The sequence below is a fragment of the Pecten maximus genome, chromosome 8 (assembly GCF_902652985.1).
Source record: "Pecten maximus chromosome 8, xPecMax1.1, whole genome shotgun sequence".
NCBI lineage: Eukaryota > Metazoa > Mollusca > Bivalvia > Pectinida > Pectinidae > Pecten > Pecten maximus.
In genome coordinates this window covers 10,164,652-10,185,857 of record NC_047022.1, presented here as the reverse complement: position 1 = coordinate 10,185,857, position 21,206 = coordinate 10,164,652, and the positions used below count along the sequence as shown (strand labels likewise).

At 34.8% G+C, this 21,206-nt stretch overlaps 2 protein-coding genes across 5 annotated transcripts in view; one reads left to right on the top strand and one right to left on the bottom strand.

Moving 5' to 3' along the window:
• Positions 1 to 14,033, bottom strand: LOC117332450 (acyl-CoA dehydrogenase family member 11-like). The gene is given in 14 exon segments (XM_033891360.1): positions 1 to 1,579; positions 2,412 to 2,440; positions 2,442 to 2,479; positions 3,068 to 3,335; positions 4,095 to 4,187; positions 4,923 to 5,063; positions 5,850 to 5,949; positions 6,322 to 6,416; positions 7,058 to 7,207; positions 7,501 to 7,643; positions 8,362 to 8,485; positions 11,008 to 11,107; positions 11,946 to 12,181; positions 13,734 to 14,033. Coding segments are annotated over 14 exon segments (1,905 nt in total). The 5' UTR covers positions 13,998 to 14,033; the 3' UTR covers positions 1 to 1,455.
• A 29-nt stretch (positions 14,034 to 14,062) lies between these two features.
• The window catches only part of LOC117332449 (transcription elongation factor SPT6-like), a 45,994-nt gene continuing 38,850 nt past the window's right edge, over positions 14,063 to 21,206 (top strand). For 3 of the 4 annotated variants that reach the window (XR_004533735.1, XR_004533734.1, XM_033891358.1), the window contains exons 1-8: positions 14,076 to 14,262; positions 16,251 to 16,811; positions 17,096 to 17,280; positions 17,804 to 17,999; positions 18,790 to 18,871; positions 19,598 to 19,706; positions 19,914 to 20,000; positions 20,414 to 20,602. Coding sequence is in view for 2 of the 4 variants with exons in the window: in XM_033891358.1 (XP_033747249.1) it covers positions 16,265 to 16,811; positions 17,096 to 17,280; positions 17,804 to 17,999; positions 18,790 to 18,871; positions 19,598 to 19,706; positions 19,914 to 20,000; positions 20,414 to 20,602 (1,395 nt within the window). In the remaining 2 variants the exon portion in view is untranslated. Of the gene's footprint in view, positions 14,263 to 16,250; positions 16,812 to 17,095; positions 17,281 to 17,803; positions 18,000 to 18,789; positions 18,872 to 19,597; positions 19,707 to 19,913; positions 20,001 to 20,413; positions 20,603 to 21,206 lie in introns of all 4 variants that reach the window. The other variant, XM_033891359.1, reaches the window with a different exon arrangement.

Here is a 21,206-nt window from a genome sequence, read left to right as displayed (position 1 = left end):
TTGGAGAAGAAGTCGAAAATGTAAAAAGTTTACGGACGCACGACGGACAAAAGGCGATTAGAATAGGTCACTTGAGACTTCGTCTCAGGTGACCTAAAAAATTGTAGGGGGAGAGACGTTACTTTGGGTTATTCCACAAGTGAATGTCTTGGGGGAGGTGAGGTTGATCCATTTTAATTAATAAGCTATTGGTGATATATGGTGATAGCGGCATAACGGACATTGTAAACATTAATTTGATATGAATTATTGTCCCAGGAAAAACAATCTGGGAATGGTTACCATCTTGTCTTCCATTCCTCATTCCCGATTATACAGACAAAACAGTAAATATACTAGGATAAGTCTGGGAGGGTTAATTACCATATATGGGCTATTGTTGAAAACCACAGGGTACCAGGAACAAAAAAAAATCATAGAAATTCCCTAAACAATGGATGGAGAGAAATCCTCACATATATACTAGGATAAATATGGACACATTTTCTTCAGACAGGTGAGCTAAAGATCACAGAAGTTCACTGAGCAATGGATGGAGAGAAAGTCCACTGACCATCAGTGACAAGATGATCTGGACGTTCTCAACACTCTTGGAGTATGATGACAAAAGTTGAAAGATTACAATTTTCGACAAGTCTGGAAACTTTTGCATAAGCATGTACACTTGGGATATCTTTAATATAGATAAAAGGGGTGGCATAGTATCATCATGGTCAAAATCATGGACTTCACTGTGGGTAGAGCTCCTTAATTTGTAATCTTCAAAGAACAGGAAACAACCTATTTATCCATTTCATTTCTATCCAAAACCAATAAAAGCCTTTAAATGTGTCATTACATATTCAAGTACTGAATACGTGGAAATTTAGGCGAGGAGGGAATTTACCTTAATTCTTCCTTTTTTAACGCAAAAAAAAAAACCACACGTATGATTTTTAAATCAATTTGCGTAATCTCGAACTACAAACGAAGGTGGATCGATCGGGGAAAATAACCACACGCGTATAGGTATACTTACTTAACATAACGAAATTACTCCCCACCTGGCGCAAAAATATCCCTGTTTACAGTATGCAGAGAAGATTCATATCTAGAGCAGACCTTCGGGATTTCAAAAATGCCGATGCGCTTGATAATATTAGTCAATCAAATTTATACAATAGTAAATTTCTTACTTCACATTTTTTCGAAGTTTTCATGATTTCACTGAAATTTCAAGAAATGCACAGCAAATGTTATATACCTTAAGCAAAATATTTCGAGGATTTTTGAAATCATAAATATGTTTTGCTCTTTATTTAGCAATGTCTGACTTTCTATCGTAATTCCAATGAATAACTTCCTTACGTATATATAACAACCTCCATCATCTACATATATATATGTCTTTGTCTCATGTGACATCATCTACATCCTTGTATATATATCTCTCTCTTTCTCTCATGTGACCATGGTTTACAGTCGACCTTGGTCATGGTAATTTTTGAAGAGGAGTTGAAAGTCGAGGTCAGCACTATTAGAGGAAAAGTGTCGTCTGCTCTGGTTCGTAATTACAGGAGTCAAATCTTTCTCACACCATCTAAAGCAAAAAAATTCAATATTATTATATTGATATTTTTATTTCATTAACTTATTACAAATAATGTAATAAGATACAACAAAACTTTCTAATTATGCACTAAAGGAAAATGAATTGATGTCATGCTATGGGATACATATTCTAACAAAAGTGACACCTGAGCCCAACTCGATTTGCACTCTTCTTCTTCTAGGATATAACTTCTGGTCACTCAATTTGTAGCTCTTCTGCTTCTGGAAGATCTTCTCGAAGCTGGAAGATTTATCTTCCAAGATGGCGGTGATCATGTTTAAGTGTGCGAGTGGTGAGTTTCACTAGAGAAGGATTTATGACACATACATGCACATGTTTGTGTCATAGTGTTTAAGAAAACTTGTTTGTTTTGGGTTATTTTCTTCCAGTTTACTCGATTTACACGTAACGAAAAGCAATCTTCTGAGAAGGCTTCTCTTCCGAGAAGAGTGCAAATCGAGTGGGGCTCTGGTAGAAAAAGGGGTCATTACTCTGGAAATAGTAACTCCAACTTAACTACAGGAGGAAATCAACAACAGAATATTTTAATTGTGACATAAATATGAAACACAGCAGTATTGCCAATATTTCCAAAAAGAAGTGTAAGAAAACTACCGTATTTATCCAAAAAGCCCCTGCCCACAAATAAGCCCACTTCATTTTCTTAAGATCAGCATAAAGATACTATTTTTTTACATTAGGGGATGGAGTTTATTTGAGGATGAATACATATTTTTTTGTACAGAACTCTCCTTGAAATGAAGATAAATATATACATATGTTACAGAATAATTTTTGTGTTTAAAGTTGCCATATTTACCTCTGGGCTGCGTAGATATCTGTTGGGTCAGAGCCCAGACTCTACAGCATGCTGGACCAGCAGGGCACCTGTTGAGGAGAAATTAGTGATGGAAAACAATTACATAACTGGCTATCAGTTATAATTAGAAAGGCATTTAGATGAACTGATCAGCTAGTTGTTCAAAACCTAGAAAATCAATACATTTTACAAATTTTACTGAAAAATGTCTAACCTGCCTTGGAATTAACATAGGAATGAAAATTATATTTACTGTATGATATTACTGTTTACTAGATAATGGTTTTTCAAAAAGGTTTTCCCGGTTACATGGTTAGAATTGTTGACTGTTCTTGATATTCAAGCATATGTAAAATTCAAATCAAATAAAAAAAAACGCACACCCAACTGTACATATATAACATTAGGTTAAAACATTTCAATTCTTCAAGGATTTTCAAGCAGATGTATATTTCCAGCAGTATATAAACATTCCAAATTTATCCAGCAATAAGCTTAGGCATATGCTGGTAATAAGCCCACATAAATGTCTGACCTCTCCTTTCTAGTTCCATGACTTTAGTCATTGAATGCTGATAAACATCTCTATATCAAAAGGGCAAGTGCCCTTACACTCTGTCCAAAACATTCTACATAGAAATTCAAAGGTTATTCACCTATAAATGTCCGGGACAGACTGTAGGCGAAGTCTCGAGCTGCTTTGTCTAAGACATCTGAGTGTCTCTGTGCGAAATCAATGATGAAAGATGCACTCTTGGCGACTGTTTCTGCTGCTTGTGAGAGCTCTGTGTGTTGGCCAGCAGATTCGACTCTACAGATGATATCGTCGTGCCAGACCTGGAGTGCTCTGCCCTTGGTTTTCATCAGGGCCCTTTGTACGTCCAGTGACAAGACATTGGTTGTACCTTCCCATATAGGCAGCACCTGGAAATTAATGAATAGAAAATACTGTTAAGGATGCATGTGATCTTAACATGACAAGAATCTCAAATTCCAAAGAGTTTCACACTTAGAAATCATTGAAGCATGAACATTATTATATATTTGCTACAATTAAATCTTTTACTGAAAATACTGAGAACAGTAAAAACATGTACATATACTGCATTGATGTTCCGTGTCAAAAAAGGGAAATTAGGAGAGATAATTATAAAGGGAGATAACCACCTTGTCTATTCGGAACGAAATTGCTTTTTTTTAATGTACCAAAATCAGATTATTCCTTACTTCAAATTAGCAATTCTGGTTCAATTTGTTTATTCATAAACAAAATTATTATCATAGTAAGTGTTGTTTTTTCTGCATTAGGTAAATTTGTTTTTTTTTGTAATTCCTACTCTTGAAGGTTCCTTGATGGCTCAGTAGAGAATCACATTGTAAATGCAACTTCGGGACAAAATCAAGTTGCTTGTTTTGAACCATACACAGAGACGTTTGTGCTTGCCAAAAAGCTGTGATCATATATCTTTCCATGCTATAGTTAACGTGTTCTCTTTCAGGACATTCCATCCTGACTGCTATGGATAGCATGCATGCTCAGTAATGTAGCCATCACCTACTACAAAAGCATCTCACCTCAAAATGACTCTGGTTGTTTAGGGGGTGAGAAAACCACCAAACAGGCAAATATACAAACAAACCTGAGCTTTATTAATTAATTTACCTTTACACTCGTTATCTCACCTGAGCATCCCTAAGCAAGCCAGGTAATCCAGTATCCTCTATGTAACCCTGTCCACCAAAACTTTCCAATCCTTCAGAAACAACGGACATCGCCTGATAAACACAAAAACAGTTCAAACATCAACAAAATATCTGGGCCCAGATGTTCAAAAGGTGGTTAGCTTAATGACTAGATAAGTAAAAATCTCACTTCTAGTTTAAACAATATTTTTATTCAGTGTAAACATCAATAAACATATACATATAATTCCAAATGAATAGGGATTTGACAGCAAGCTTACAGCTTATGTAAATCTCTCCCTTCTGCTTTACTTCATATTTTGTTTTATTTTGTGTGTATTGTTTAAAATGAGGCAAATAGGAAGACACTGTGTTATAGTTATATACAATTTTGTCAAGTTATTTTTTCCAGAAATGATTTTATCATGACTTTAAAATTGGTGTTAAACTGTGATAAGCCTAATAACACTTTGAACAACTTTGCCTAGATCTTGATGTATACTGAAAAACATGTGTGTTTTTTATCTTTTTTATTTTTGCACTTTTTGTCATAAAATATCATTCCTATGTATAACAATTGTCTTCACAAAGACTTAATTTAATATTACAGGCACAAACAGTTACGACTGGAACAAAATCTTTGGTCAAATGACAAAACTGTATCGGCAGACCACAGCATAACATATGCATTTTCAAATTGATATTTTTTATCAATCTTTAATTAAGACCATCATTGCCCTAATAAGGTAGGGTGATTGAATGTTAATTCCGAGAAACCTGGTAAGATAATATATTACTACATAATGTATTAAAACAATCAATACCTACCTGCTTTGCAGTGTACAGTTTGGCCAAAGGAGTCAACAGCCTAAGTAACATCTGCTCATGCTCAGTGGCTGTTCCAACATCCTCCCTCCCTAACAATCTGGCTGCTTCAAGAGTTAGCAGAGTGGCACCTCTAACTTCAACCTATAAAATTCATACTCAGGTTAAAGACAAATTTAAGATTGTTTTTTTTTTTTTAACTAAATACAAGTTTATACAAACCCATGATTATCATCTGTATTTCTCAAAGTTTCAAAAATGACTCAATTACTTATTAGAAACCTTAACTCAATTTACTTTTCTAGAAAAATACAGAAATCTTGAAGTATATTTTGTGTGGCTTTTGTACAATCCCTTTGAGAATGCAGGTGGTAGTCACTGCTGGTGGATTTTATAGCCCCTAGGTTTGCCATAACCTGTATGCCATGTTTTAACTCATTTGAATACAGACACGTTTTAAAATCTCTTTCAACTTTTTCAAGTTTTTTGGTTACTGTAAATCACTTATATTTCGCGTGGGATTTATTTTCGTGTCAATTCGCGAGGAGAGTCATAGCTTTGTTTACATTGAAAACAACTCACTTCACTCTCCACATGGAAATATCGCCGATCTGTTAACGTCATTCACGAATTTAAGTCATTTTGAGATAAGAATTCGCGAAATTATGTATTTGCGAATAAGTCGAATGAGGTGAGTTGACGAAATTAAGTACTCACGAAATATAAGTGATTTAAAGTACCACTTATGATCATTAAAGGTCCTTAGGATTATTGATAAGTCCTAGAAGGACAAAATCGTCAAACAAAGACAAAGTTGTTGCAAAAGGAAACCAACAACGAATACACAAAACCTCTTTATAATGCCAAATTCTACTATATCAAAAAGGTGGCAGTGTAACGAGGCTGTCAGTGTAAATCTATGTATAGTACCTCCAGTCTTGCCAAGGTCTGTACATGTAAGGAGTAATTCTTCAGGACACTTCCAAAGGCTGACCGTCGCGTGCTGTAGTCCCTTGCAGTATTGACGACTCTGTAATATACACAGGTTAATCTATGATTGTTAAGCATTTTTGATAGTTGGATGATTGAAGAGAAGTTTTTATAATGAAATAAAAGATAACTGGAAATTTACTGGGCAGAATTATTTGGAAAGATTTTTATATTACTGTAATAGGAGAGGGAAAATGCACGGACTGACCGGGGTTCGAACTCAGGACCACAGAATACTAGCCGGATGCTCTACCAATTGAGCTACCTGGTCGTAGGCATTCATCCCAGTACAGTTCCGCTACATTACATGTTCAAATACACAACAATTATCTTGTGACCTTGACTCGGTTTGTGATCTTAACAGACTTTTTAACTTTGACCTCCTGACCTTTACTGACCATATGTGACCTACCGTCTCATTGCTGAAGCTGATGCAAAGGCATTGTGTATCCTTGACAACGTCAACATATTGGAAATAGACGCCACTCCACGACCTTCATCTGACACCTGTTAATATTAAAATGCTGAAGTGATTCTTATGGTTTTCATAACAATTACCTCATCACTAAGTCAGACTGTTGTGAGGATGTTAAACCCCTGAAAAACATACCTTTTTGGTTTTTCCAAATTGTTTCAATATATTTTTCAAATAAATTCAAAACTATTCTTTAAAAATTTTTTTTTAAAAGTACATATTTTGAAACAACCCTTAATATGAACGTTTAAAAAAAATTGTATCACCCAATTTCACTCAAATCTTTCTTATTTTTATCAGCCCATTTACTAAAGTATAAAATGTTGGCCAAAAAATTCATAAACTAACACATCAGATTACCTAGGAACGAAGAAAGAATTCTGTAAATTTTCAGCATTTTGACTGTTGTAGTGTACATTTGAAACAATCATGCTTATTTTTATATTGAAATCTTATCTTATCCAGTAAAACTTTGAGACATTACATATTAATGTATCACATGTATTTAATATTAACTTTATTTCATTCAGGATTCAACATTATAAGTTTATAACAACACATGGTACAGTGCAAAAGAATAGGATCTCGAAACAAGTTGTAGCAACTCATTTAAATCCGTTTTTCGATCACATGTATTTTGCAAGGTAAAATCTACATTGTTATGAATACAAACCTTATGAGCAATAGTTCCATCCAGGAGTAGCTCAGCCGTGGGAACTTGCTTAGTCCCCAACTTGTTCTTCAGTTTCTGGATCTGTATGTTGTTCAGACTTCCGTCAGCATTGTGAACCTCTACGTAGAATAACGACAATCCACGCGTCCCCTGTGAAATTATCATCCATTTTTATTACAAAGGATCAATGTACAAAGAGTGATTAATATAAGTTGATAAATTTGTTTCACAACTGTTGTTTGATGAAACATTAAAGTACTTTAAAATCCAAGGGTACTACACTGCACCCGTTAATGGCTTGTACAAATAAGAATCTGACTATAGTTTCTGTAAACTATATGAATAGCTGAGGGCCAATTACATAGATGAACAATGAACAGTTGTATAAAATACTTTTTTCAATATTTTGTTTTTCATCAGAATTTTGACCAATCAGATGCTACCTTTGTAGTTTGCCCATCCTTTCCTACAACTCTGGCTAATGTGAATGTGATGTCAGCATCAGTTGCAGAGGAGAACCATTTGTAACCATGGAGACGGAAGCTCCCATCCTCTTGAGGTATAGCAACAGTTTCTGTACCATTAGCTGTTTAAAACACAATTGATACTTTATCAAAGACCTAACTGTGATGAATGAAAATAGGATTTCATAACTCACTAATTGAAAGTTGATGGCTGGGTTTATTATAGGCCAAAGGTTTGTTTTTATTTGTATTGTCCTATCAAGATCTAAGTTAATTTAAGGACAGCCTCCCTTTGTACGAGACGTTGGCGAGAGTTTATGTGCTTGGAAGGCTGTGGTCTGTTAGAGTCTGTCTCCATGTGATAGGACAGAACTGATGCCAACTTTACGGGGCCAAACACTCAACTGAAGGCCAAAAGTGAGGCATTGTCAAGAGAGACACTAGGAAGAACAAAATTGTTCAGAAAGAAGTGACATGATCCCAAGATTTAGTCATTTCCTACCTTCAGGTAAATGAGCTAGAATCAGGTACATATTTCCGAGTGGACAAATTACCAGACAATAGGCTTATTGTTGAACGAAAAAGGTTATACAAATGGTTGTTATGTTTGAATAAGTGTTCCATTCCGACCAACAACTCATTATAAACTTTTAATTAATTAAATAATTAATTAAGACTTTTCATTGGTCTATAAAAAATCCACCGGAGGAAAAAAAGGTCAATTAAATTATTTGCCTTGCTAATTTGTGCATTTACGTATTTGTCAGTTATTCACTAATTTGTAAGTTAATTAATTTGATAATTAGTTACTGTTATTCCGAGGTACGTAAGACCACCTACCTACATCTGATCCACCTTTCCTCTCTGTCATCCATTGTCCAGACGTCCAGAACTGACCCGGCTGGCGACTGGTCAAATGTCCAAATGCTCTTTCCTTCAACCATGGATACTCTGTGGCCAAATTCTGAAGCAGAACAAATTGAATATTCACCTGTTGATCAGTAATAATAATTATTCATGAGATAATCTATGTTATCAAAGACCTCAAAATGAATATGAAACTTGTTAAATATAACCTTTAATGTTCAGACATTCTGTCTAATCTGGGTATTCTATCACCTGTCTAATCTGTCCAGTGTGAATGAATTTTGTTCTAATTTGTAAATCATTTCTGTATACTCTTCACATCTTGGAGGAAATAAAGAAATAATAATAATAATTATGCTCATAACGAACGCATTTAATGATTAAAAGTCACAATATATTTGTATTGTATAAATCAGCATATCATTTTTACCTATCTATTGATCGGACGCACGTACCGTAACGCCGGTAATTATATTATACTCTAAGCCAGTCCTCAGTATTTTGGCATTCTCTCTTATCTGATCCCTGGGTGTTCTGACATACTGTATAATCCAACCTAATAATCAACTTCTAAAATTAGTGAAAAGTTGAAAACTACCATAAATGTGTGTCAGACAGTTTGCATAATCTGACAAATAAATTGGGTCCCTTATGGTACCATCTTCATATATTTCACAAAATGAACTGTTTCTCGTACCTTTCAGCAAAACAGGATTTGAAAAGCTCACAATCCAATCGTGTACCTTTTGACAATTAGAAGAAATTATGCCAGTTACATTTCCTTAGTTTTCGATACCTCAACAATATAGGTGGCGCCATCAGTCATGGCAAGAGGACACCAATACAGACCAGACGCTGAGGCCATTAGGTACACCTTCGCCATCTGGTGGAGACGACTGTCAATGAAAATTTTTAATATGCACAGATTATCCCGATACCTTTGTGCAATTTCTTTTGTGATGCAAAAAGTGAAATGGCCGGCACAAGAACTGAACCCAAGATGGACATCTCTGGATTGACACTATAACTGGTGATATTGGCCGGCACAAGAACTGAACCCAAGATGGACATCTCTGGATTGACACTATAACTGGTGATATATTGTATCAGTTATATCCCTTCCTTAAGGACATATGCTACCTTATGGTTTCTATCATAATTACCTCCCCTTTCATTCAGAGTTCATGTCAGGAACTATTGTGTAAATTTTAAAAAGTCAACAGTTATTTAATCAATTCTAAAATAAAGTTTATTAATTATATTTTACACTGTTACAAGAACAGAAATCTTTTGTGATTTTATAGCAAGGTATATGTTTTATACACTCTTGAATTTAAAAAAAAAATCATCATTTTTAAAGTGCAAGTAACATCAAACATGATTACATTTCTAATCTGTGGTCAGGGTTCATATCTTAAATTACATATCAATTTTATATAAATGAAGAAAAACCTGAAATTAAATATCAAACCTTGTTGTCAACTGACAGTCGTCTCAACCAGAGGCATCAGTATGTTATAAGCACAGTAGCCTGAGGTTATACACCAAAGCTATGATTTAAAAATTGCTAGTTAGTGTTTTTGCAAGTCATAATTAGGTTAATTGGAAAAGTAGTATTCATGACAAAAAAAATTAGATTTGTGTGAAAACAAACCTGCAAACAAAAATCAATATACAAATATCTACGAATGGTCTTTACCATCTGTTGCTTGGTATTATAAATCATTTTCATCAGAAAATCCCAGACCCGATCATAGAAAAGCAAGGCTTTCTTAATGAAGTCTAGTACCGTATTAATTCTGAAATAAGCCCCGGTGCCGACACGTCAATTTTATTCCAAATATGGACTGGATTATTACAGGACAATGAAATGGCATTTTTACTGCAATAGACATGGGTGGGCTATTTACCAGAAATCAGTGGGTTTATTTCCAGGCATGAGTAGCATTATTACCAGACATGGGTGGGCATCTTCCACGAGAAGGATGGGGTTATTACCAGACATGGGTGGGCTTATTGCAAGACATGGGTGGGCTTTTCCCAGACATTGATGGGCTTATTACCAGACATTCGTGGGCTTATTGCAAGACATAGGTGAGTTTATTCCCAGACATTGGTGGCCTGATTATCAGGCATGAGTGGACTTATTTCTAAATATTTTTATTGACTTATTACTAAACGTGGGTGGGCTTATTCCCAGATAAGGGAGGGCTTATTCCAATATATGGGAGGGCTTATTACCAGGTATGGAAGGGTTTATTCCCAGACATTGGTGGCCTGATTATCAGGCATGAGTGGACTTATTTCTAGATATTTTTATTGACTTATTACTAAACGTGGCTGGGCTTATTCCCAGATAAGGGAGGGCTTATTCCCATATATGGGAGGGCTTATTACCAGGTATGGAAGGGTTTATTACTAAACCATTTATATATTTTGGCCTCACAAAGCAAAAGACAATACAGTATCCTGGTAAAATATATCAGTCTCCTAAACATATAAAACAAACATTTATATTTTTGGCCTCACAAAGCAACAGACAGTAGAGAACCCTATGCTGTTATAAGTTATCAGTTAATCAGACAAATCAGTTTGCAGCAGTATTCCAGCATATCTTACCTCTACTATTTTAGCAGCCCCATCTGTCATAGCAATGGGGCACGAGTATAAACCCGAAAATGACGCAAACAGGTACACTTTCGCCATCTGGTGGAGACGACTGTCAATAAATCCACACCAAAAAAAACATAATTCTTTTTTTATATTTTCCAAACTTGTATTACATATCAGTGTTCCCAGAACCCAGTTTCATCAATGTTCAAAAAATTCAGAAAATTCCTTGACTTTTAATGGAAATTGAGAAGAAATTTGAAATAGAGGTAGTTCAGGAAAACCATGATTGTACAATCATGTTACAAAATGGCTGCCATGTCTGCCATGTGAAAGTTTTTAAAAGGACGAAAATTAACAACACTTTGTTGGCTCCACTTCCTTCACATTCCTGTTGATTTTCAGCTCAATGGCCCCAGTGGAACTGAAGAAGAAGTTTAAAGTGTGTTCTTCTAGATGGCTGCCATGGCAGCTATCTTGTATTTCGAACCAACCCGAAAAATAACAACACTTGGTCAGAACCATCTCAGGATCATATCAGGTAAGTCAGAGCTGAATCCCACTGGTAGAACTTAAAAAGAAGTTTGAAATGTGAAAATTTTATGCACAGTGGATGGCGCATGGCCCACGATAATGGAGAAAGTGCGATTAGTATAGGTCATCCTGACCCTTCCAGTCAGATGTCCTAAAACCTGGTGATGTCATAAGTGAATAACAAAATATCGCCAATCTTATGGTAATTTTGGCGGCAAAGAAATCTTCATATTTTTTTTTAGCAATGAAGTTTACAATATGTAATAAATTTCAAAGATGGTTTGTATTAGAATAACACTTAAATCTTAATGAAATAGAGCTTAGAAATAGTAATAAATGAAATTTACTGGAGTAGATTATCTGTCGTAATTCCATTTATGGAAGGTGGTTATATACTAGATATACATATGTACCTGTACTCTCCAATTTCCCTGTTATATGCAATAGAAATGATCCCCTCTTCTGCAGAGATATCGTGCATCTTTTTCCATGCTGGACAGGTAACTAGTCGGTCAATCCGTTGACCCCAAGGGTCAAAATGTTCAACATATGGCAGCTCAACATCACACTGTTGTCCAAGGTCAACAATTTCAGATGTCACTCTCTGTCCAAAGTTGTGTAAGTCGGGTTCAACTTTAGACGTGAAAATCTACAGAAACAAATTATGAACTGTTTTATAGGTCACAACTGAAAATATCTACTTCAGATTTGGATTTGACAACATTGACTAATTACTAAGAAAGGATTTTTTTCAAATTTCACACTAATAACTGATAGTTTTACAATAAAGAGAAAATAAAAAGGTAGTGTGGTAAAACCAACACAGGAGGCGGAGGAGTCCAACGTCCTATCAGTAAAGGTAGGTGGATGTTTCGGTGATGGAATCCTAGGTGGATTATCCAAAGTATTCTAGCAGAGCTCCATAGACGAAAGGTAATCACAAATAGATAAGGGATGGAGCATCAACACAAAGGATTCCGTAAACTTGTAGGTTTTAATATGTTTACATGTTTCGGATGGCTAGGCCAACCGTCATCAGAACGTTCTGATGACGGTTGGCCTAGCCATCCGAAACATGTAAACATATTAAAACCTACAAGTTTACAGAATCCTTTGTGTTGATGCTCCATCCCTTATCTATTAATAAAGAGAAAAGTATTTGAATAACTGTACAAACATATATAGCCAAAACCTTGCAGAAAATGAACTTTAAAATCGTCTGCAAGCCTCAGTTGCCGGAAACAAGTTAGCGAAGATGTTTCACAACCTCTTCATGTCTTAAGCTACGGTATATAAGGAATTTCAATTGTACAGATTATTTTAATTAAAGTATGTCCCTACCAACCCCTACCCCACTGCTAAAAATATCAAAAGTGACCTTGACCCAAAAACCACTATAAACATATTGATTCATTCAAGTCAGGTATTCACAATAGACAGATAATCATTACTGTCAGCCACTATCTATATATAAACAAGTGTTCATTATATGCAGACATCCATTAATAAGAAAAAAAGAACTCGATCATTATAGACAGACATTCACAATAGCATTTACTATTGACAAGACTTTATCATAGACATGCATTCATTATAGACAAGGTCTCATTATTTTCTTTTTTATACGAAACACAATGGCAAAAAACTGTGAAAAATACATCAATGGAAACAGATTTGTTTCGTATATGTAATCCAAAAATGTATGCAAGCGACACTTTTTCGAAACAATATGGCAGCACACTTGCACAGTTTGTTTACCAATTAATTCATTCTAATGGATTAAACTGCAAAACTTCATCAAATGGTGGGTAAATGCTCCTAGATATGCTCAAGATTTGTTTTTTTTAAACGTTTGTTAAACAGAATAAACCACTGTATGATACCGATGAGTAATTTTGAGATATGCTCCGCATTTTTTGCAACTATCGATAAGACTTAATTCAAGGTTACAAAAATATAAATACCCGGTAATAAATGTAATAAATAACAATATGAACCTTCAAAGTCTTATATTATAGGACTTATTATAGACGGGCGTTCATTATAGACAAGGGCTCATTATAGACATGGATTCACTGTAGACAGGGACTCGTTATAGACAGGCATTCAATAATTATAGACAGACATTCACTTTAGACAAGAGTTCATTAAATACAGGTATTCACTATAAATCGATGGGGTTTATTTTAGGAATTCCTTACATCCGGGGGAATATGACGCTTCAAATATGACTGAAGAGTTTGATCCTCTTTATAATGATTTCCAAGTGATGGCCTCTCCTGAAAAAAAGTTCCGATTTGGGCCTTGGCGAAGGGAGCAACGTATAACTCTGATTCCACCTTCTTGTGTTTATCAATTGTTTTTGTGTGTGCTTCCTGTGACGTAAAGGCTGTGACATTTCTGAGTAAAATTCTTGTTCCTGAATTAACAAGGAGCAAATTCTGCTTTACGCGAAATCGTTGCATTTTGTTTTCATCGGTTATGTAGAACAGGAGTGTTCTCCCTTCCCGGAAAAACATCACTCAGCCAATCAAAAACCTCGATAGAAAAAGCACCTACCAGGCTTCAGCCATCTTGTTTATGGACAGAGAGGTAATATTTACAACCGCGCGATTCAACTAAAAGCAAAAATATATGAGAGTGTTTGAATAAAAACCAGGACTGATGAAGCAATGTGACCGTTTATCTGTCGAAAGCCTCGTCATTTAACCACAGAACCCGTGCTAATCGGTAAATAAACAGGCTTGTTTTCATGTCGGTTTCGACCACATGTGACTTCAGTTCAAAGAACCGTAATGTTTTGAAATTTCGAAACTGCGTAAAACCTCTGATCATGTTAATTCCAGGAGTATTTAATGAAACTGTTTTTAGCATCTAACTATTTGCATAGAACATGGATTAACTGGTATACTTGCTGGGTTTTCTTGATTTGTTTTAGTTATTAGAATTTTAAGAGGATTTCATTCTCTTAGTTGAGTGTAATCGGTCGTTTCCTGACAATCTGGGTGTTAATCTAGATTAAAAGGAAAGATTTTAATGCCGATACATCATTATCATATTAAATAAATGGTATTTGGGAAAAATATGTTTACTGAAAGCAGTATCTTACAAACTTGATGTTAATCTACCAGAAGTATTGCATTATGTTTTGTAGCCCGAGTTTTCTCTGGCCCTGTCACCATGTCTGGTGTAGGGCCAGAGCGCACTACTATATGAAAACGTGGAATTATCCGACACCGTTTGGTGTCGCTAAGAATTTGATGCAAAAACAATAAAATCGGGTGTGACATAACACCTACCTTACATATATGGATAAATGAGATATTTATGTACCCCAAAACACCCATTTAGTCTCATCTAAGGTGTTTTATTTCGTCCGTACAGGCCCTCGCTTTACGCTAGTCAAAATTTCATACTGTTGACCCGCCATTTTGTAAGTGACAGTACGACTAACCACCCAAATCGGAACGCAATGGACCGAAAAGACCACATATCATTTATTGTGTTTTTCTTCTTACAAAGTTTAAATTATGAAAACTAAGTTGATTATTTCCCAAAAGATGTTATATTCCATCAAAAAAATCATTATTTATAAATTATAAGCGGTAAAATATATAAAAATAAATGTTGTATTTTTTTTTCTTTTCGCTCCATCGCGCACAGATTAGGGTAATTAGGCGGACCGCGACCTACATAGTTAGCAATATGGCGTCGAGTCAAGTATGAAATTTTGACTAGTGTAAAGTGAGGGTCTATACGGACGGAATAAAACACCTAGATGAGACTAAATGGGTGTTTTGGGGTACATAAATATCTCATTTATCCATATATGTAAGGTAGGTGTTATGTCACACCCGATTTTATTGTTTTTGCATCAAATTCTTAGCGACACCAAACGGTGTCGGATAATTCCACGTTTTCATATAGTAGTGCGCTCTGGCCCTACACCAGACATGGTGACAGGGCCAGAGAAAACTCGGGCTATAAGTTTTGGTAATTTCGAATGTGCAAATATTTTTATTCTTGCGTTTGTATAATGTTCCATTACTAAATAATGCGACTCTGACAATTTTTTTTTTAAGTTGGGTATAAAGTTAATTTGGCTATTTTTTTTTTTTTTTGTTACAAAGATATACCTCAATTGGTGTATAATAGGCAAGTTTGCATATTATATGCAAGTTAGTTGTTCTCCCCAACCTGATTATATCTAAAACTTTACACAATCAGGTCGGACACTTGTTAATTTATTGCTATTATAGCTATACTAAACTGATGAAGAACAATACTATCTCAGATAAAATGCATGTGTGCAAAAGCAAAACATATTGCAAGTAGTTTAAATCAAATTATTTCTGTTAATTAAATAAGTAAACATTTGCCCAACCTGACAAAGCCACAATGATCTGTAGAGTGTATCGGAATACACTTCAAAACACCCATTCTTTCCTTACAACACAAAACTTTTGCCTGAATCACAGGAGCACATCATTATTGCATGGCTTTGTATGCGTCGAAGTTATCTACGAGTTGAGTCTGAACCAATACACAAAGCACATCACTCTGTGAATTCAAGATACGTTCATGCAACAATGGATGGAATAAACAACTATCAGAAGATTGATTGGAAATAACTTTAACTTTGCAGATTTGTTATCATCTACTAAAAGTATTCATCATTTACACTTTAAATTAATGACTGTTCTGTTCATTGTTTACAGATCTTCCATACAAGATGTCTGGTTTTTTGAATGATGAAGCAGATGTGTCGGATGTTAGTTCGGAGGATGGAAATGCCAGTGGGAGTGGTGGTTCGGTACCTGGATCTGTGAAGTCAAGGTCCCGGTCACGATCCAGATCATGGTCAGGATCAAGATCAGGATCCGGTTCTCGATCAAGATCTAGATCGGGCTCCAGATCAGGATCAGGCTCACGGTCAGGTTCAGGCTCCAGGTCAAGGTCAAGGTCTGGTTCCAGGTCAGGGTCCGGCTCTAGGTCAAGGTCGGGCTCCAGGTCAAGATCCGGCTCCAGGTCAATGTCACGTTCCAGATCAAGGTCAGGTTCCAGGTCAAGGTCAGGATCTAGGTCTGGGTCAGGTTCACCAGCCAGGTCGAGGTCAGGATCAGGGTCACCAGCAAGGTCAAGATCTGGTTCGGGTTCTGGTTCAGATATAGAACAACCAAAGAAAAAGAAGAAAAAGAAAGAAAAGAACTTGAAAAAGAAAAAGAGCAAACAGATCACAATAGATGATGATGACGATGATGAAGAGGAGGAAGAAGATGGTAAGACTAAATTAGAATTATTAAGAGGTTGTGCAGATCTTTTTTTTTCTTTTTTTGCTTGTATTTGCCAAAATATGTGACTTATTTTGTCATTTATATTATGAGAAAAATGAACTATAAATCATCTCTTTTCTCATCAGTTCTCATTTACTTTAAACCTGATAAATAATTATTCTGATAGGTCATTTACCATGCAAATTGATGCAGAGGAATCTGACATCTAAGAATTTATGTGCATACAGTTGATCTTCTGATATGAATTTTTCTGAAACCATCTGCTTCAGACGAGGAAAGAATACGAGAGGAAATGAAAGACCTGATCAATGATGAAATTGAAGAGGAGGAGGAAAGTGGAGACGAAAGTGAAAGTGGCAAAAGAAAACATGAAGACGACTCAGAAATTGATGATCAACTGGATGATGATGATCTTGATCTCATTCAAGAGAACTTAGGAATCCGTATCAAAAAGGTATATATTGTTGTTAGGATTGTAGGGAATATTGATTTAAGGAAATAGATAAAGTTTGGCAATAACATTTCAGACAGGGAAACAATATTTGACATGTATTAAGCAAATCTAGGAAATACCAAATTATCTCTTTGTAAAATATAACATCTGAATATCACATCAAATATTTCTTTAGATTAAATATCTTTTGAACTTTCTTGTGCTTTTATGAACTGTGACAGATTTTGCATTGTCTTGTGAATTTTTGCCTTATGAAGATGCTGACAACATCTTTCTTTTTATTTCGAAAGTTTTATCGTGAAAATTAGCTGAAATATATTGTAGTTAAAAAAACCATGATGTAACGGTTGGATATACATTACAATCTATATAAATTTCAAAATTTTAATTTCAATTTATTTTTCAAATCTGATCATAATATAAGGATTGACTTGTATGAATGTATGTGTTCTAACAATTTTTCAAAAAGTCTTAAAAACTAACAATGGGATTATTTTAATGGTTTCTTTTTATCTTGTCACAGACAAAAAAGCTGAAGCGTATTCGTATGATGTCAGACGATGAAGAAAGTGACAAAGAAGAAGAGAAAGATCGTGATGCTATTGCTGAAGAACTGTTTGAACATGGTGAAGGTGATGAAGGCGAGCAAATAGATGAAACCATTGAGCGACCAGAAACCACAGAGTACCAAGATCTTGAGGAATCTGAAGATGAAGATGGTTAGATTTGTTAAATTGAAATTTATCCTGAATGTTCAGTACTGTTAGCTTCAAAAATAGTCTTAATTTCTGTTTTATATTGCCAGAAGATTCTGCTATTGTGTCAAAATCACTCGTGATAAAATGTCATGTAAATTATAAAAAGATTTGGATATGTCATCGTTTAACTCCCTGATAAACTAATTTCATTGATAAGAAACAGCTTTTGCAAATTCTTGAATTGGGAGAGGAAGGTTCCATGTTTGATTTCAAGGTTTAAGTGCTTCATCAGCTAAAAGTGATGGTAAACTTAACACAGATTTATAGAAAATAATCTGTTAACATAAGAAAAAGTGTATGTATAATTACTTATGAATAGATATAACATTTCAAGGAATTAAATGTAAAAATCGGTTTTTATTTTATTGATTATGCATTTAATATTTACTAACTAAATACTTTATGTATTCAAGTATTCAATTACGACCCTGTTGTTGACGGAAACAATGATTACAAATCTTGATTGACATTCATAACATCGTGTATCTGACCATAAAGACTTGTATCTGCATAAAGTGCACAGTAACTTTTTTCATTTGTCAATTTTTGAAAAAAGTGTGCATTATATATGCAGCAATTTACAATAGTATATAGCCTTCTTAATCAATGTTAGGTAAATTTCTGAACTTTATTATCTATGCTTTTTGTATTATGTTGTAGATTTAAATAGGTACACTACAGGAGGAAAATTGAGAAATTTTACTACGACATGTGTTTTACATTTTCCTTGCTTTCTTTTCGTTTGAAACAGACATGGATAATTTCATTGTGAATGAAGATGGAGAACCTGTCAAAAAGGCTAAGAAAAAGCGGCACATCATCCACACAGATGCGTGAGTATATCATATCTACAGAGAAAGAATTCCAATATTAATTTGTCTTAAACATTTTGACACTGACATAAAAAGTATCTGCGTTAAGTATCTGCATTGAAACAGCCAATCAACAATTAAAATTGTCTGAAAGTTAAGACATGTACATATGGACGTCTATCATATTTACAATGTCAGTTTATGCAATCCCGAGTCATTTCTGTGACACCTTTACATTTTTTTATAATATTTATCGGGATTTGCCAATCCTGAATTATAATGGTTAATTGAAAGAAAAAAATGAAACCAAGAAATTATCAATGTTAAAATAGATTGACTTTAGAAATGATGACCAGAATTGAATATGTTCATTATTTGTTTAAACTCATGTTTATTTTGTAGAAATCTTCTGTCCTGTATGTCTCTATTAAGTTTTTTTTAAATCCTGCTTTCTTCTCTTTTTTTTTAACATATATACTAAAAACACGGAGCTTTAGTTATTCTCAAGATAATCTTTGATTAACAATGATAATGAATAAATTATGTTTTTCAATTGAATAATTGGAACTGTTTTGATTGGCGCAGATGCTATACCATAAAATTATGGTATATCATCTACATCCATCAATTCATTGGACCATTGGATAGGGTCAGACAGCATATTATACATCTGTTTGCGGTGCTGTATTATATGCCTTGTAAATGATGGAAGAAACTATTTTCATATTCTGATTGTACACAACACAGAGCCTTACAAGAAGCCCAGGATATTTTTGGAGTGGATTTTGATTTTGAGGAGTTCGATGAGTATGCTGAAGGCGAAGAGGAGGAAGAAGAAGAGTTTGAGGATGACGAGGTAAAGGACAGTTTGTGTTTGTGATTTAAGTCCATAATCATATGCAAATAACTAAAATCAATACATTTTGAGGAAAAAAAATGTCATTAAAAAAAAGGGTAACAATGAGAAAAAAAATTTAGTTGCTGAAATTGTCTGGGTAAAATATATTAAGTTGTGCCACATTTGAATACACAAAGTAAATAGGAAATGCTTGCTATCTTTCAGTACATGGAGGAGGATGAAGATGGAGTTGCTCGACCAAGGACTAAAAAAGTCGGACGGAAGAAGGGAAAAAAGAAAGGCATTTTTGATGTAAGTCACAAATGATGAAATGAGAACTATTTTTATATTTTATTTCTTGTTTAATTTCAAAGCCGCGCTAAAAAGGTTCACAAAAATGAAACCTTTATTGTATGAAAATATTTTAAGAATAAGAACAATTTCACGCATGCCAAGGAATTATATGTCAAAGAAATTTGTTTTTAAGATTTATTAGGTGGTGTGATAGAATGGTAGTTATATTGGATGATGATAAGAAGGACATACTTTTAGTTTTCTTCATTCTTTGATACTTTTTCAATTTTGGACTCTTCCAGATATCAACAAAACCTTAATCATGCTGTCTGCATTATTTTGCTTTATTTTAAAAGTTAAAAACTGAATGAATTATATCTTGCATAAAAAATGGGAATGCTTCTCTAAAAGTTGGTTTCATTTGTCGACAGGTGTATGAGCCGACAGAATTGGAGCGTGGATTTTTCACGGACAAGGATCAGGAAATCCGAACCAAGGACATGCCTGAGCGATTTCAATTACGACCAATCCCCATACGCCCCCTTGAGGAGGGAGAGTTAGATGAAGAAGCTGAGTGGATATATAAGCAGGCCTTTACGACTCCTACCATGTCACAACAGGTAACACAGTGCCCCACCTATCCTACAAATTCATCTTAATTAGCTTCATCCATTTCCAAAACCAGTAAGACAATTATGATAGAAGTCATACAACACAACCAATATGATATTTAAGGGCGTGACGTCACCTTCATCAGAAAAATGACCACCGTGAAGCGTACTTGCACTGACATATTTAATGTTCGAGATGGTAATAAAATCCCAATTTAATCCTAAAAATTCAGTCACGTCAATTACCATCTCGGACACTACATATGTTAGTGCTAGTGTGCTTCACATTGCAATTTTTTGGGTCTTTAGTCTGTTGAAGTGACAGTGTAGTCATTGAAATGTCACACTCTTAAATATCATATTGGTTGTGTTATATAAATTTTATCATATTTACATTACCAACCTGAAGAAAATGTTCCAGAACAGTAAGACAATTCCTGTAAATGAAGTTTTAGCTTCCTGTATGTGTCATCAAAGAGCATGTTTACAGTGTTTTGGCATACCATGATATAGTGTTACCAACATCCGTCCTGTTGCATCCAATCCTGTTCTGAGTCAATGACATATCTTGAAAATCCGATTTGCTTACATATTATAGCACCTGATCACATTC